The sequence below is a fragment of the Watersipora subatra genome, chromosome 3 (assembly GCF_963576615.1).
Source record: "Watersipora subatra chromosome 3, tzWatSuba1.1, whole genome shotgun sequence".
Lineage (NCBI taxonomy): Eukaryota > Metazoa > Bryozoa > Gymnolaemata > Cheilostomatida > Watersiporidae > Watersipora > Watersipora subatra.
The window spans coordinates 22,094,718-22,111,194 of NC_088710.1; the positions used below are offsets into that span (position 1 = coordinate 22,094,718).

The following is a 16,477-nucleotide window of genomic DNA, read 5'->3' on the forward strand; positions in this document are numbered from 1 at the left end:
CTCTGAGAACAGGCATCAATCGTGACTGACCAGTTCTGAGGCTATTAAACTTCTCTTGAGCAACTTGCTTAGCTTGAGGCCCGATTGAATTTTGCCAATCTCGCTCTAAAGGTGTAAGATCTTGAGCTAGAGAAGCTAGTTCAAGAACAAATGCATGATATTGCTCAAGAACGTTGCGTACCTGAGCACAGTTAGGGTCGCTTGCCAGAAAGCCATTAATATGTGTAGCGGGCTCTTCTACCATAACAGCGAGAGTCGCCCCACGAATTTGCTGCGGCTCATTGTTAGCATATGCATCTCTCGGTCTATGGAGATTATCCAACATACCCATATTTCCATAAACATCTTCATTTCTCTCCATATATGGTCCTGACTGTCTGTAGAAACCAGAGGGAACAAAGTTCACATGTTGAACTTGAGGATAGCAACTGTCAACAGCGTCTCTTAAAGATCCAGATGTCTGACGAAAATCATCCACTCGAGATACATGCTGACGGGGTGAAGGACAAATGTTACCAAACGCTTCTCTCATTGTACTAGCCGTTCGATCAGGGTTTCTTCTCACCTTACTTCCAGAGCGAGTTCGTGATGATTCTCGCACGCTTCTATGTCCTCTTGGAGACTGTGAAAAACAGCTTCCGGGAGCATCTCGCAAACGCCCAGAAGTTGACATTTTTATGGTTAAAACTTTAGTAAGCTCATAAGCATGATGGCACTAGTAATATACGTACAACAATAGTGCCCGAGCATTGTTCATCTTTATTATCAGTTGAGCCTTCAGTCTAGTGTCAACATCAAGCAACAAATAGCCTGTCATTGACCATTGTTATTTAATAAATATCTACTTTTGTCGGGTAGTTCATATTCATTTGTATAGAAAAAGTGTTTTACATATGATGCCACGAGAATAAATGAACAAAAAGTGTTGCCATGTGATGTCATAAACGCAAAAACAAAAAATTATACAAAGAAGACTTGAAACTACTAAGTTTAGGTACATCTTAACTTTTTTGGCAAAAGATTAACATTTAGCAATATAATTGTTGAGTACATTGGTTGGTGAGTGCAAAATAAAATCATCATGTTGTGGATATCTGGTACTTGAGAATTAAACATATCACTGATGTACGAAAGAGTTAAACTATTCAGTATTTAAAATCTAACAATGTTAGTAAAATAAGTTAACATATCTGGTAGTAGGAGCGCATTCACTAGAGAACATTCCATGTACTCACAGAAGTCGTAATTTAATCTTCTGTAAAATGAATAACCTATCTAATAGTAAATTAAGACAAAGGTTCTGATATACAAATAGCTTGAACGCATCAAAAAACTGATTCTAGTGGAATATTACTTCAGAAAACTATCAAGGTGATAGTTAGATTATATAAGAATAATATATATAAGAACAACTAGCAAATAGATGATTAAACTTATACCAATATAATATGTAAGCCAATGGTTGCCAGCTACTCATGCCTCAGCTTCACCTTGTCCTCATTGCTGCCTCCATTTTCTGGTTAATGGAAGAGTGAAACCCAATATGACGCTGACCTTTGGTAAAAAGTTTGAAACAAATTTGGCGAATGCTCAAACAACTTTGCAGAATTATGGATTTAAAAAAAACATACACATGAGATCAGTAGAAATGGATAAAATATCTCTTCAAAAATTGCCCACTATTTTCATTAAGCTAAATATAGCAAAAGAGAAGGTAATTCTAAAAATTGTTGCTGATAATGGACAGGTAATCGCAATATGTTCGTGACCCATTTATCGCGGACCTACCTGAATCTGCTAAATGTTTGTTTTGAATCCCCTTCATAATGATATTTGCTGTGCTGAGCGGTAATAGCTACATGTATGCTTGCACTTATTCCTATGCAGTTTGGTTGATTGGTGAGAGTGTTAGAGAGTTGGGCTAGAGAGCTGAAAGTGGTGAGATTGAATCCCATACGTAGCACGGTTTTTTCCAGCTTTCAACTGTGGTTTCAGATAAACATGGCTCTTACGAAAATAGAGATTATTATAGAGCCGTAAAATGGAATTATGGAGCGGGGGGGGGGGGTGTCAAGCCACAAACTGTTTTGAATTAACCTCAGGTTTTTGGGCTACGCAAGTTTATATCAGTTTGTACCTAATTGCTAACAAATCATCAGTAGGTCTACTATCTATACCGAGTTGAACAAACAATGATATTTAGTTTTATAAGCTACTGGAGACTCACTGTTGCGCTGCGAGGCAGCATCGCTGATCCAGCGTGTTCATTACACGCAATGCTATACATTTATTATTAATTCACAAATATCCATAACCTATTAGTTTGTTGGAAGAACCGAACTTGTCTTTGTAGGTTGCAGGTAGAGTTAAGACACTTTTTATATCGTTTTTGTATCTACCTTACTTGACAATGCATGCTGATTGTATGAAACGGCATCAGATCCTATTAGTTTATAATAACTTTTGGTTACAAGAAAGACTTTTGATGGCAGCAAGGTTATATGGGGTGTGCAATTATGTCTGCAAGCAAATCTGAAAAGTTGATGTTCTTCTCATCTTGTCTCAGCTATCTTCACACGCTGTCTTTATAATATACAGACATTATTCGTATTAGCTCGGCGTCTCTCGGTCTTACAATCTATGTAAAACCAGATGTTTGAATAGATAAGATGTTATTGTGGCACCACATTAAAAGCTTTTTTACTCTGCGAATTGGTAAATAAGATGCATGCTTTAAAAAGGTGAGATACAGTAGACTGGAGGTTGTTGAAAGATACACTTTACTTATAAGATTATCTCAACTTAGTCTTTATTAACATACATACAAGCATATGATAAGTTCTTTGTGTTAGCTACATATGGTGTCATAACATTCTCTAGTTCCTGGACTCATGTCCTCCAGTACAGACTCTAATAAGTTTCAATTGCTTAAGTTAACTTAATCACCCTTTCTGGTTGATGTATGATATTCAAACAAAGTCAAAAACTTAACCAATCTTGGCGGCAGCTGCCTCCTTACATATACGTAGTAGTACATTACATATGTAATATCAAAAAGAGATCTTTCTAGAACATCATGAGTCGTAAACCATTGCGTAATGAATAAACTTGGAAATTATGACTAAAGCCAGCTGATTGTGTAATTCAGGATTTATCTTCTTAATGGCTGTGTGGTTTCAGGTGAGTAACTTACAGTCAAGATGAGACATTGTATAACTACTGAATGCCCTGCGTTGCCCGGGTAATAAAAGTCTTTACACATTTAATGCTGCATTTGCATGCATATCTCCACTTTGTATATGATAACATTAGTGGTTGGGTTTAAACCAAGTGCACACAGTTTCAATCGAGCGAGTTTGGCGCCACAATGGATGTGCCCTTATAGGAAGCAATGGACTCAAAATGGCTAATAGTAATCTTTAAATGATGTCTACGAGTTTGAGATGGTTTCTTTCTTTGTAATGTAAATAACCGCTAAAAAGTTACAACTGCTTACAGACCAATTGATTAGCTAACAAAGTTTTGTGTTACAAATTCGTATAAAACTTCAATGAAATAATGAAATTCCAATCCATTATAATGAATAATAATGACAACAGAAAAATTCCATTTTCACAGCCTAATAACATTAATTACAATAAATATTTTGTTACAAGAATTTTTAAATACGGTATTATTTAACCAAAAACCTGGAGACTGAATCTAGACCAAATTGTCGTGTCACTCACCGTACAAATGAATTCCATTTAAACAGCCAGGAATTTTTTTTATAACCACTGTCATAAGGCTAAGAATAATGGTGAATGTTAGGAACACAGGATATGAACAAGTAATGCTTCATAAACTGTTATAGTCACTAGCTACAATAATGAAATTGCAATAGTTTCTCCTTCTAGCACCTCTTGACTAACAATTGCTTGAAATTTCTATGCTTTTCAGTCATGATGGTAAAAATAACAGAAAAGGTTGAAATGATTTTAAAATTTATCAGTAATATGCATTCACTACACCAGATTAAACTGCTACAGTCAACACCTTAAAACTAATTCTGCAAATAGAAACAAAGCGGCATTTTACACTAGTAGATCTATAAACTATCATTTCTTGTGATCAATCTATTAACCCAGAAAACAGAAAATCTATCTAAGCATGCGGGCAAGAAGAAATGATTTAAAGGTCTGAATTATTGGCATGCCGTCAGCATGCTAAGGGTCTGAGTTTCACTTCTATGTGCAGATAGATATGGACTTTATCATCACTAGTCAATGTCATTCAAAGCGAAGTAAACTCTAATAAATAACATAGAAATAATAAATCAAATCAAAATCAAATACAGTTAAGTAAAATTATGCGCATCAAAAAAAATCTTTTTTGCATAACATTGCTCTATAATGTGGATTGAAAAGGTGCTTGCGTCTGGTATATAGTGTAGTGGATTTTTTGGACAAATAAGCGCGTAACGAATGATCAGGCAGATTGGAGATGTGATCTGAATATTTTAGGCAGCAAGTATGTAATAACAGACGCTGATCCTAACTGTTTGTAACAGATGGGATATCACTAAAACATAATTTCTCAAAGAGCCTTAATTTTCCTTTATCTGCCTTCGATACAAATGGTATCGAATTCGGTACCAGCCTTCGGTACCAGCTTGAAGCAGCAGATGACACAATAGACCATATACGATTGGGGTAAATGAGTGATAGGCCTCTTGGTTTTACACCGATCTTTCTGAGATGAACTATCTGTAATGCATTTGCCACTTGCTTCTCTACAAAGGCTTGAACATACCTCCTCTAAACAGCTACACAATATGCAAATTTGTAATACTAATTAATTAGCTAGGATTTGGGAATGTATATGAAACGAAGAATAATTTTCAAATTTACACAAACATGGCAGCGGAACGATAACTTATTTAATTGAAATAAGAACAAACTTGGGATACCAACTAAGAGGTAATTTAACTTTGGCAAATTTATCTATCACAGGAGATGATTTACTCATCGCTATTATATATAGATGTAACATTATGAAAGAATTGATTGACCAATAAAACTCCTATTCTACGCTACATCCACGTAGTACCACTAGTCCACTGATATGTAGGCAAATGCTACATTGTAAGTTACAGCAGAAGGAGAGATGAATATGGTATTAAATTTTTATGTCTAAAAATCAGTGAACCCCTGTGCGCAGCGAATTAGAGCTCAATATTGCTATGGTCCGAGCAAAACGACTTTCTAGTTGCTTATTGTTTTCATGTCGTCAGATGCATATAATGTTTAAACTTATCTCTAAGCAATGTTTTAGATCTCTTTAGTTTATGATGCTCGATAGGAAAAATGCCATAGTTATTTTTGATAAATGTTCATGAGGAATGTGAATCTATGAGAAATGTGAACCATCAGCCTGACTTTCAAGCTATAACTGTTACGGTAGATGTGTAGATGAGGCAGATATATTTCAATACAATATATGAGCCTCCATACAAACTGACCATATTAAAAATGTCTCACTTATTATAAACAATCAGTCATTACTGAGTATTGAACTTCAGAGAGAATGACTTCCTTTCAGACAAACAACCAGAAAGAAACATTAACAAGGTGAGCTCTTACTCATCTAGAAACAATTCTAAAACTTTCATCGTCATAAATAATCAGAATTCTTCATCTAATGTAATAATTAATAAAATTTTATTAATATTGGACAGGTGTAAAAAAGCAAATTACTCGAACAATGCTAATGGTGAACCCAGGCAAGATGCCAAGACAGCGAAGGCATTGTCTGCCAACACTAGCCGTAAGATCATCATTTTATTTCTTCTTCCCTTTGCTCTTGGCTGGTTTGGCATCCGGATCTCTGCCCTCAGCTAGGGCGAGTTGTTTCTTCAACTGGAGCAAAGTGGCGACTTCTGCATCAATTATGCTTTTATCTGCTTTGCTTGCCTTCAGGTCTCTCACCTTTGACCCCTGGTGACCATTCAACAGTGTATTAATCTCGGTCAGGCAACGATAACATTAAAGCCGGATATTGACAGCAAATAATACTACCCTAGGACACTTATACATGTATTTCGCTAGTATTTAGTTTCATGAGTAGCTCACAGAGTAAATGTTCGCTGCAACTCAATTTTGCAGCTCTGATGAGTGCGAAAATATAGTGATGTGAAAATAAATGCAGTGGAACAAACCTAATTATATTCCTCAGGTTCGGTTCACCGGTAAGAAAATTTTTTTCAATTTGGGACTACTTTGTAAATGTAAACCGCAGGTAGAATTGTGTAGCCGAGATCGATTATGCAATTTGATCGCTTGCTGCCATTTGTTTCTTGGACTATCAATAAACAAAGCTATTTAATTCCGCGTGTTCGCTCGTTCGTTATGACAGTTTAGTTTCGCTCAAGAAATTTTCGCGAGAGTTAGATGAGGCGAATACATAAGTGTCTTAGGGTAACACTAAGCTAGTCTAAAAACATAATTATCAACGGTTCAGGTCGAACAATTTGACAAAGTAATAGCATAAGAAACAAAGGATCATGGCTCTAAACGATACAAATGTTTCCTTTATATTGTGGTCAGCTGACCTGTCACATCTCATAATGAAATGGCACAATTTGTTTTCTTGCATAGCTCGAGATGAAAGTTATATATGTTGTGATAGCATATTGTTTAAACAACATTTTTAACAAACGATCGTAATTTACTAACTAAAAAATCGTTCTTTAGGGATTTAGGAATCGTTCTCTCCTTTATTTCACCAAAAATTAGAAAAAAGCCGATAAATTTTCTATCACCAAGTAATACTTAAATGCTGACTTCCGAAATTATATAATTCATACCAAATCTACATTTAAAAATGGTTTAAATTCAAATATTGGGTGAAGTGGGTACAGAATTCCACTACTCATTGAACATTAGAACAATGTGATTGTACACACAATGCCGATGAGTAAAAGACTTAATTTTGTCGAACCACAGCATATTTATAGGACTTGGTGTTTTCTTTGTCAATCCTAGTAGAATCTAAGTAGATGACTGTTAAATCAGATAACAGAAAGAAACATCTGTACAATACACGACTCATTCACTGATAGCCATCCAACACAACAATGTGTATATACATGCATATAGAAGCTTATGTAGTCTCTCGGTTTGAGATTAGGATAGCAGCTATGTTAAATAGGCTTCAAGCATGGGAGCGACGACAATGTCATCGTAACTGATTCCAATAAAGATAAATGTAATGCCACCATAAACTTGTAATGTCTAGTTCACTCCTACCAGTTGTTTTCAACCGTTTTACATTGTAAGGAGATAGATTGAAAAAAATTCACCCTTTAATATGTTTTAAGTGAAACCACTTTCTCATTAAACATGAGAAAACGTTTTTTTTTTCATGAAACCCATTTTAGCCATTGTGTTCAACCGCCATTAGGGCCTTAAAGCCATTTCACATAGCTTTGTAAAAGCATATCTGCATGGATAGCATAGCTAATAGACTGCAGCTGTAGCACCCCAAGCAGGTGATTGTCCGTTGAAGAGTTACAAACCTACAAGAATAATGTATTTGGTGCTGACGCTGACAATCCTTCTAATATAATTCTCAATAGTATTTATTACTAATGAAAACACATATGCTTAGAGTGAGTCGTACCATAGATCAACCTTGGCCCTGAGGCTGCCTTCCACTGAGCTATTTATAGCTAGAAAGTCTATAACAGCATATAAAATTGTAGATTATAGCTATTCAGCACATCATAAAAAGAATGGCACAGTGGAACAGCGGTTCTCGAACGCTTCGGTTCTCGACCAAAAAATTTGAGATTTGTTCGTCTCGGATCTCGACCATAAATTCGGTTCTCGACCAAACTGGAACATGCGCATTTGAATTAAACGTTCGGAACAGTTCCGGAAACAGCATGTTTATACGTTTAACGACGTTGTTATGAGCCACTTTCGGCAGGTTCTCAAAAAATTGAGAAGTTTCGCGTCATTAATTCTTTACAAAAAGGAGCCATCTGGGCAGACGTCGCCTCTACCAAAGAGATTTTCTAGGGATACAATTCCTCCAGTCGAGTTACTCTAAATTGTTTTGGAGGAGGATTCTTCTTCAAAGCTGTGAAGTAAACGTGCCGTTGCTGTTTTTATTTTCTTTTTCACACGATTTTCGATGTGACTGATCTGTTGCATTTTTTTGCTGTTTCATTATTAATTTCTGCAATTTTTGGTATTTTAACCTTTAACGTTTTTGATGTTTTAAGAGCAAAACATACGAAATGTTTACTTTTTGTTTTCTTTTTTCACCATCATAGATAGAAAATATTTTATTAAAGTTAAACACGATCTATATCTACCCGTTTTTATTTATATTATGCAGTGTACAGTACAGTTTATGGTGTAAAATGTTGAAAAAAATACTTTACCGAAGTTGTTAAATCAACTTGGAACGAATTAAAACTTACATATATTAATTCTAATGGGAAAACCTGTTTCGGATCTCGAACCACTCGGTTTTCGACCTTCTGGAATGGATTATGTTCGAGAACCTACTGTTCCACTGTACTTTGAATGGCTTAATGCGAATTTCAATTTTTAAGTTAAATGATTTCTATTGTAAGAGTGACAATAATTACACTCTGTAGTTATATGATAGAATGTGGTTCACATACTTGTTACAAACATACCGTGACAAACTTCTCACTATACTAACAAATAGGCAATATTATAGGCAATATTACCTGCGCTTCAACCTGCTTTGTTAGCTCCTGTGCCTTTTCAGAGTCAACTACTGGACTTGCAGTTTTCGTAGTTACCTGCTGTGCAGACTTGGAGCCTTTCTTTCCTTTTAACAAAAGAAGAAATTAATATTAGTAAAGACCGACATCAGGACACAGTCTCAATATGCTGCCAGACTTGTAACTTGAACAAAGATCTCTAAACATAAATATTTTTCCTAATTTTGCCAAAAAAGTGACTGACTATACAGGATGACACATGCTTATAATTACATTAGCATGAGCACCAGCTATACAGGATGACACATGCTTATAATTACATCAGCATGAGCACCAGCTATACATGATGACACATGCTTATAACTACATCAGCATGAGCACCAGCTATACATGATGACACATGCTTATAATTACATCAGCATGAGCACCAGCTATACAGGATGACACAAGCTTATAATTACATCAGCATGAGCACCAGCTATACAGGATGACACATGCTTATAATTACATCAGCATGAGCACCAGCTATACATGATGACACATGCTAATAATTACATCAGCATGAGCACCAGCTATACAGGATGACACATGCTTATAACTACATCAGCATGAGCACCAGCTATACATGATGACACATGCTTATAATTACATCAGCATGAGCACCAGCTCACCGGGCTTATAATTACATCAGCATGAGCACCATGAGCACCATGAGCACCAGCTCACCGGGCTTTCTTTGTCTTTTAAATATCTTGCATCCAAATCTAACGCAAAAATCTTTCAGTGATGATAGACGTTAATTACGAAAATTATTTTGTGACTAGCAAGCCAGAACAATTTTATTAAAAATATCCAAATGGCCAATATACAACAATCACAAGTTTTGTTACAACACTGGCCAGCTTGTAAAAATATAAGCAAACTTTCCAGCCACAAAAGCTTTGACACAAGGCCATTGAAAAAGGTCACTGCCAACAGCCTTGGCCTGTATGGCTACTACTTTAAACTCATAAAGATCTATAGCAGCAACAGAAGAGTGCTGCCGTACTGGTTCAGCAAAAGTTTCTCTAACAGACGGAGCACTTGGTTATAGCACCTGTTTTTTTGTCAGCCGGTACGACTCCCTGCGCAAGTGACAGATCTTTCTTCAGCTTAAGAAGGATTGAAACCGCTTCATCTATCACTGACTTCTGTGCTTTCTCAGCCTTCAACCCTCTTACTTTATGGCCCTGCCAATAGAAAGAGATCAATAAATCTGTCACTTTAGTAACTCCTTTGACATAGTCTTTCCAAGCAGCAACTCGGTCTATGAACCACCGTCTTAAACCTGACCTGCAATATATCTCAATTAATGCAAATAAAGTATTAGTCGCCTAATTCAAATGTTACATAAACCCACAAGATGTCAAAAACTGTCATGTACATACTGTATATTAAAACGATCTCCCTCTCTCTCTCTCGCAACTGCATGCGAAAGGTGTTAAGGAACACTAGCTTTCGTGTTACCAGGGTCCCTCACCGGCAGTACAGAGATGTAATTTAGCAGAAAGAAACAGGTTCAGATATACCGGCAGCTTTGGTCTGCTGCAGTGGCTAGCTGGAGGATAAGTTTATCTATCTATTGAGTATGGCCACCATAGATAGACCTATTAACTATATAACTGTATAGTTAATAGGTCTATGATGGCCACACGGCACACTTTAGATAAAGAAATATCCAAGTAACTCATATTGCTGATGAGGCATGAATGACATGAAACATGGGCTCACGACGGTGCCCTAGCAGGGCTTCTATTTAAATCTATTTATTGGCAATGGTTTCAAGAATTTCTTAATTTAACAATTTTTGACGTATGAATTTATTAAGTGTCTAAGTTATAGATGTGGTCACATAAAAATCTAGTAGACACAAAATATAGATATTTTTTATTCTTTGATAGTTTGTTGTTTTAGGCAATCCTGACTGCTTGAATATTTCATGAAATAAAATCAACAAACTTTGATCACAGTTACATTGCTTGAACATTACCTGGAGTTCTACTTCCTTAGTCAGTCTTTCTATTGCAGCAGGATCACTCGGCTTTGCAAAAGAAACCGGAGAAGTCGTCGCAGCTTCTGATCTTGCAGCTTGAGTCCCGGCAAACTGTTTTTTAAAGTTGGCTATAACTGCTGGTTCTATCTTGGCAAACAATGGAAATGGCTGCAACATTGCACAAACCGAGATAGACTTTGTTGACACATAGATACAAAACATGTGAAACAAACATGATAATCACAAACATTCTATTGTTTTACTTTAGCAGTTTTATTTTGTTTTATAACAAAATAAAACTCTCACCATTGACTCAAAATATATGGAAACACGTATAAAGGCATTTTAGCAGCGCCATTTGAAACACGGAACCGACACTTTACGTAACTTATGACTCAATTTGTTTAACCTAACAATAAATATTACTTGTGAAATTCATATTTCATTTTAAATCAAAAACAAACACACAAATTAATCACACAAATAAAAAAAAATGAACATAAATTAAAGTACTACATCGATATCCTTGAGAAATACATCAATATTTTAGATCAAAGTAAAAAGTTCTAAATAATACCTCACACTTAACAGTAAATTAAGGGACCAATAATATAGCTAGTAGTTTACATACACCAAACAGTAAAATCATTTCTTCCACTTTCCACTTGCTATTACCTTGTCTACATGTAGTTTCATTATCTAGTTCATAGCACCTGGAGCTAACAGAACCAGGTCATTTGTTATCACAAGTTATAGTTATGTTACTCAGTATACATTAGCATGAAAACTAACATAAAAAAACTCAGGTCAAATTTTTAAGATGAGGAACATTTAGTAAAAATGATGCCTTCTCTCACAATATAATATATATATATATATATATATATATATACAGTCAAACATGGATAACTCGTCCACGGATAGCTCGAACACATGGTTAATTCAAACGGTTTCTTTGGTCCGTTCCCACGTAATGATAAATTGCTATAGATAACTCGAACTCAACACTGTTAATTCGAACTGTTTTGTTGCCCAACGGCTACCGAAACGGTTGTTATCGCTTTAGAAAATCACTTTATTCAAAGCCATAGAGGTAAACCTCATCTTTTCGTAATTCATAAGCGTTGTTATTACCACCACCGGCAAAATAATTTTGTCAACGACTTTTCTAAAGGTTTGGTCAAATTTGATTTATACTGCTATACGATTAATAGCACGGGCTTGCCGGGTCACGCGCGCAAGGATTTTCGCCACGCACATACAAAACAAAAACAGCATGTTGTTTTGTATGTGCGTGGCGAAAATCCTTGAGTGCGTGACCCGGCTAGCCCGTGACGAATAGTTTTCCGACGTTGATTTCGTGTTGAATCAACGTCGGAATGTTGAATGTTTAAAACGTCTTAAAAATTGTTTTTATTAAACGTATACGTTGTCTTAGCTAAAATAACTATTCATCCTTTGACCTAAACACAGAATACGTGTGTACATTCAATAAGTATCCATTCAAAAAGCGTGAGTGATATACAATGTACCGTTAAACCTCGTAAAACTTTTAACTGAACTGCCTCGGAGTGTTGCTCTTAACGAATCCCAGGTAAAGTAAGGGATTTTTCTTTGGTAACTTTTTCTTGAAGTTGCATAAACTTCAAGAAAAATCGGGAAAATTGATCGTGGGTAAAACGCTCAAAAGAAAAAGATGTCTTTTCTTTTGAGCATTTCAACAACAATCAAGTTTTTCCAATGTCAATCTAAAAAAACGTCCTGGCAATAACATCACCTCAAACAACAAACCAATCTCAAATGATAGAAAAATCTCTATACTTTTTGATAAAAACGTTTTAAACTTTACATTAGAAGCATTTAATTTGAAACAAGCCATTTGTGCTTTTGATTTATATTATAGTTTGCATATGTACATGTATCTACTAATTAATAAGTAAATACATGGACTTGTGACAGTGCTCTGATAACTTGAACGCTCTGATAATTCGAACACTTTTGCTCGGTCCCGTGAAGTTCGAGTTATCCATGTTTGACTGTATATATATATATATATATATATATATATATAGAGTGTGGAATAGGTTAATTTTACTTATCTTTATTCCAGATTGATGTTTTATTCTGGGGTCACGACAGGTCTGTTTCGTGCTGGTGCACTCTTCAGATGACTTGTGTTGAATTCAACACAAGTCACCTGAAGAGTGCACCAGCACGAAACAGACCTGTCGTGACCCCAGAATAAAACATCAATCTGGAATAAAGATAAGTAAAATTAACCTATTCCACACTCTAGTTAGTTATAACACTCCGCACTTTTTAGAGCGTAGAGTGCTGTTAGCAGTAGGCCTGACAACTTATCTATTATATATATATATATATATATATATATATATATATATATATATATATATATATATATATATACATGAAGGTCATTGAAGGAAGCCATCAGAATCCAGCCTTACCAGTATTGTTAACATATAACAGATCAATGAGGCATTACAATGATGAGCTAACTACATCTAAAACATTTTAATAATTTTTACTATAATAAGAGCTGTGTCTGTCTGTCTGTAGCCGGTCTTAAAGGCTAAGAAAAATATCTCATCACATAAAGATCAAACTCGGATATTCATCTAGGCAGCCAGTCACACCACCATCTGTGCCACTCAACCATCTCGCTGCATTTGGGATAACCATGCACATAGTTATTACACCGGATGACCTCTCATGGCAGACTGGACTGCCAGCGTACTAGTGTTTATAAAATGAATTGATATAACCAAGGACTAGATTCATGTCATGCAGGTTGAACTCCAGTTACAGACGAACTGCACGTTAAGGTGAATACATTAAATGCCCTTCCGGCAACTTCTATTAATTAGAGCATTTTTTTTATTTGAATAACGAGGGCAGAAGAGATGAACAGCTGGAAAAAACTAAACTACATGAAGACTTGTTATACATACCGTTCCAATTCTATGGCCAGGTTTGAGGTGGCAAGTGAAATGTTTCTCCAGTTTCCATAAGGAGCTGATGTTGAGTTGGTCTCTCATAGTCTGACTGATGGACGGCATGTAAGGGTGGATGAGAAGGCTGAGAAGGCAGGCTACATTGGCCGCAATACCTGAGGTTATACAAATAAACCATGCTTACCGGAACAGCTGGAATGTGTCAGTGCAATATACAGTGAAGACGTAATTCCCAAAACTAGTAAAACAAGCGGTAAACTGCACCGGATGAACAGAATCTGGATAAAACAATTCCAGTATAATATGAAAAGTGAGAGCTGTTCCCAGATTCTAATGTTCACAGAAACAAAGTCATAGTGTAGTGCTTGTGAGATGTCTGGTGAATGAGTGCCAAGTCAACAACTTGTGACTTCCTAGCATGATTTTCCAATATTAAATATTCAAAATTCAAATTAAATTCAAATATTCAAACCATGCAAAATTTATAATTTAGAATAATATGTAATTTAAATATTTTTCTACATGCAGATGTTCGGTTAAATATATTTCCGTCTCATTTTATGTAAATAAGATGCTTGGATAACAAAGTAGCCTGTCTTGACAAACTTGTTTTTGCAGAGCTGTCCCCTCGTCGAGCGGGCGAGCAACACAACAGCTTGTCACAAGACGTACTGCACCTGATGCATCAGCTGCACTTATAGGGGGTTGTTCTCTTCCGTCTATGTGGCTTGGCTGCAATGTTATGGCGATCGCTCCATTGGTAATCATAACGGATTTTGCGCAAAAATTTATGTAGAAAAAATAAGATTACAACGTTTAACCAAAGACCAGTTTCTGCTGTAAACGTTAGTAGAATTTAGGAATAAAATAAATTGAAAATAAAATCTACAAGAACAAATAAAACTGACTGATACAAAAATAGAAATAAAACTGACTGAGCGCACAAATAACGACATGTTTAGTCGCTGTTGTTGCCTAAGTTCTCAAGTTTTACTAAAGTTCACCGCAGAGACTGGTCGCTGGTTAAACGTTGTAATCTTATTTTTTCTACATAAATTTTTGCGTGAAATTCGTTTGATTACCAATTGAGTGACCAACATAACATCGCGACCAAGCCGCATAGACGGAAGAGAACAACTCCCTATAAATGCAGCTGATGCATCAGGTGCAGTACGTCTTGTGACAAGCTGTTGTGTTGGTTGCCCGCTCGATGGGGGAACAACTCCGCAAAAACAACAGTTTGTCAAGACAGGCTAATAACAAAGCTACACATTCTACAATCCTTAAAGGGTGACTTGCAACAAAATTCACATTACAGTTATTTGATATAAAAAGATTCACCGTGTCTTACTCTGTTGTGTTGTAGGTGCCAAATATGTGGAAAGGTGATTACAAGCTCTTAAAAGCTCAAAAACGAACAGAAAATCGCAGCCAAACGAGACCGCCGTAGTTTGGATTCTCTTTCCAAAACGGCCCAAATGTGACATAGTTGTGAGAGATGGTTTCCGTTTACACTTTCATGCAACCTTATTCGTCGAAATATTTTCACAAATATACTTCACGCATTCAATAAAACCGTGTCTATTGTTCTTACACGTCTGTTTTATCGTCATCGTAATGCTGCCAATTTTAGCAGTGATATCCTATAACTTACTGTAAAAATTCGTTTAATTTTTTAGCCTTAGTTTGAAGGAGTATATATCATTGTCTGATAATCATGACGAGCCTGTTGGTCACTTGTGATAATCGAAAAGTGCTGCAGAAATTATTTGCGAAGTATTGGGTGTCACATGATCAGATTACGACTTGACGATTGAATAATGCCGAAACAAAACTGTAAAGTAGCGAGCATCTATATTTGATACGGGGTCTTTGGTAAAACCCGAAGTGTTTGTCATAAACTAGTGCTACGATAAGTTTTATATTGACGTTTTTATTGGCCTTTCAATTCACGTGAGAACATCACATGACAAGATCATAACCAAATTTCATGGCTACGTCATCGCAATAAAGAGATTCCAATCTACGGCGACTTTTCGTTTTTTCGCTTTTAAGAGCTAGTAATCACATTTCCCCATATTTGGCACCTACAACACAACAGAGTAAGACATGGTGAATCTTTTGATACCAAATAACTGTAATGTGAATTTTATTGCAAGTCAACCTTTGAAGTTTTGATCTGAGCACAAAAAGTGGGTGAGTCAAGTAGTACGGTATTTGCCTAAAATCTCACTTTAGCTGATTCCAACCTTAAACTGGACATAAAAGTTGTTTTTCAACGTTCTTTAACTTGCTAGCACAGATTTTATTGCAGTCTTTAGAAAAGTAACTTTAAAGGAAATGACACTTGGCTTCCCAATAGTTGGCCTCCAATGAGAAGTTATGACAAACAAAGATTACTATAGGTCACGAGCAGAAGTTGCTGTTGGAATAGAGACATGGACGAGATTGATGCCGGAAAAATGCCAGGTGAAAACCTCGTGCTCTACATAGCATGATAAACCTCACCAACAACCGATGCTGCCCGAACTTTGTCAGCGACATCGCCAGTCTTGATGAGCTTCCAAGGAGTGGTTGACTGGAAATACTGGTTCCCTAGTCTGGAGATGGACAGCATGTGCCAGATACCCTCTCTCAGCTGAGCCTAAACAATCACATAGTGGTCCTGATAGCACTAATCACACATAGAGCAATGACAATTGGATAAAGTCAGCGTAAGAAAGGCATCCT

The 16,477-nt window shown here is 36.2% G+C and overlaps 1 protein-coding gene across 1 annotated transcript in view; it reads right to left on the reverse strand.

Moving 5' to 3' along the window:
• Positions 1-5,451: 5,451 nt before the first annotated feature.
• Positions 5,452-16,477, reverse strand: part of LOC137392030 (methionine--tRNA ligase, cytoplasmic-like) — a 44,898-nt gene continuing 33,872 nt past the window's right edge. Inside the window, exons 16-21 of the mRNA XM_068078619.1 lie at positions 16,256-16,391; positions 13,745-13,902; positions 10,770-10,940; positions 9,837-9,969; positions 8,744-8,847; positions 5,452-5,975 (exon numbers count right to left, since the gene is read on the reverse strand). Coding sequence (XP_067934720.1) covers positions 5,820-5,975; positions 8,744-8,847; positions 9,837-9,969; positions 10,770-10,940; positions 13,745-13,902; positions 16,256-16,391 — 858 coding nt within the window. The 3' untranslated portion in view covers positions 5,452-5,819. The remainder of the gene's footprint in view (positions 5,976-8,743; positions 8,848-9,836; positions 9,970-10,769; positions 10,941-13,744; positions 13,903-16,255; positions 16,392-16,477) is intronic.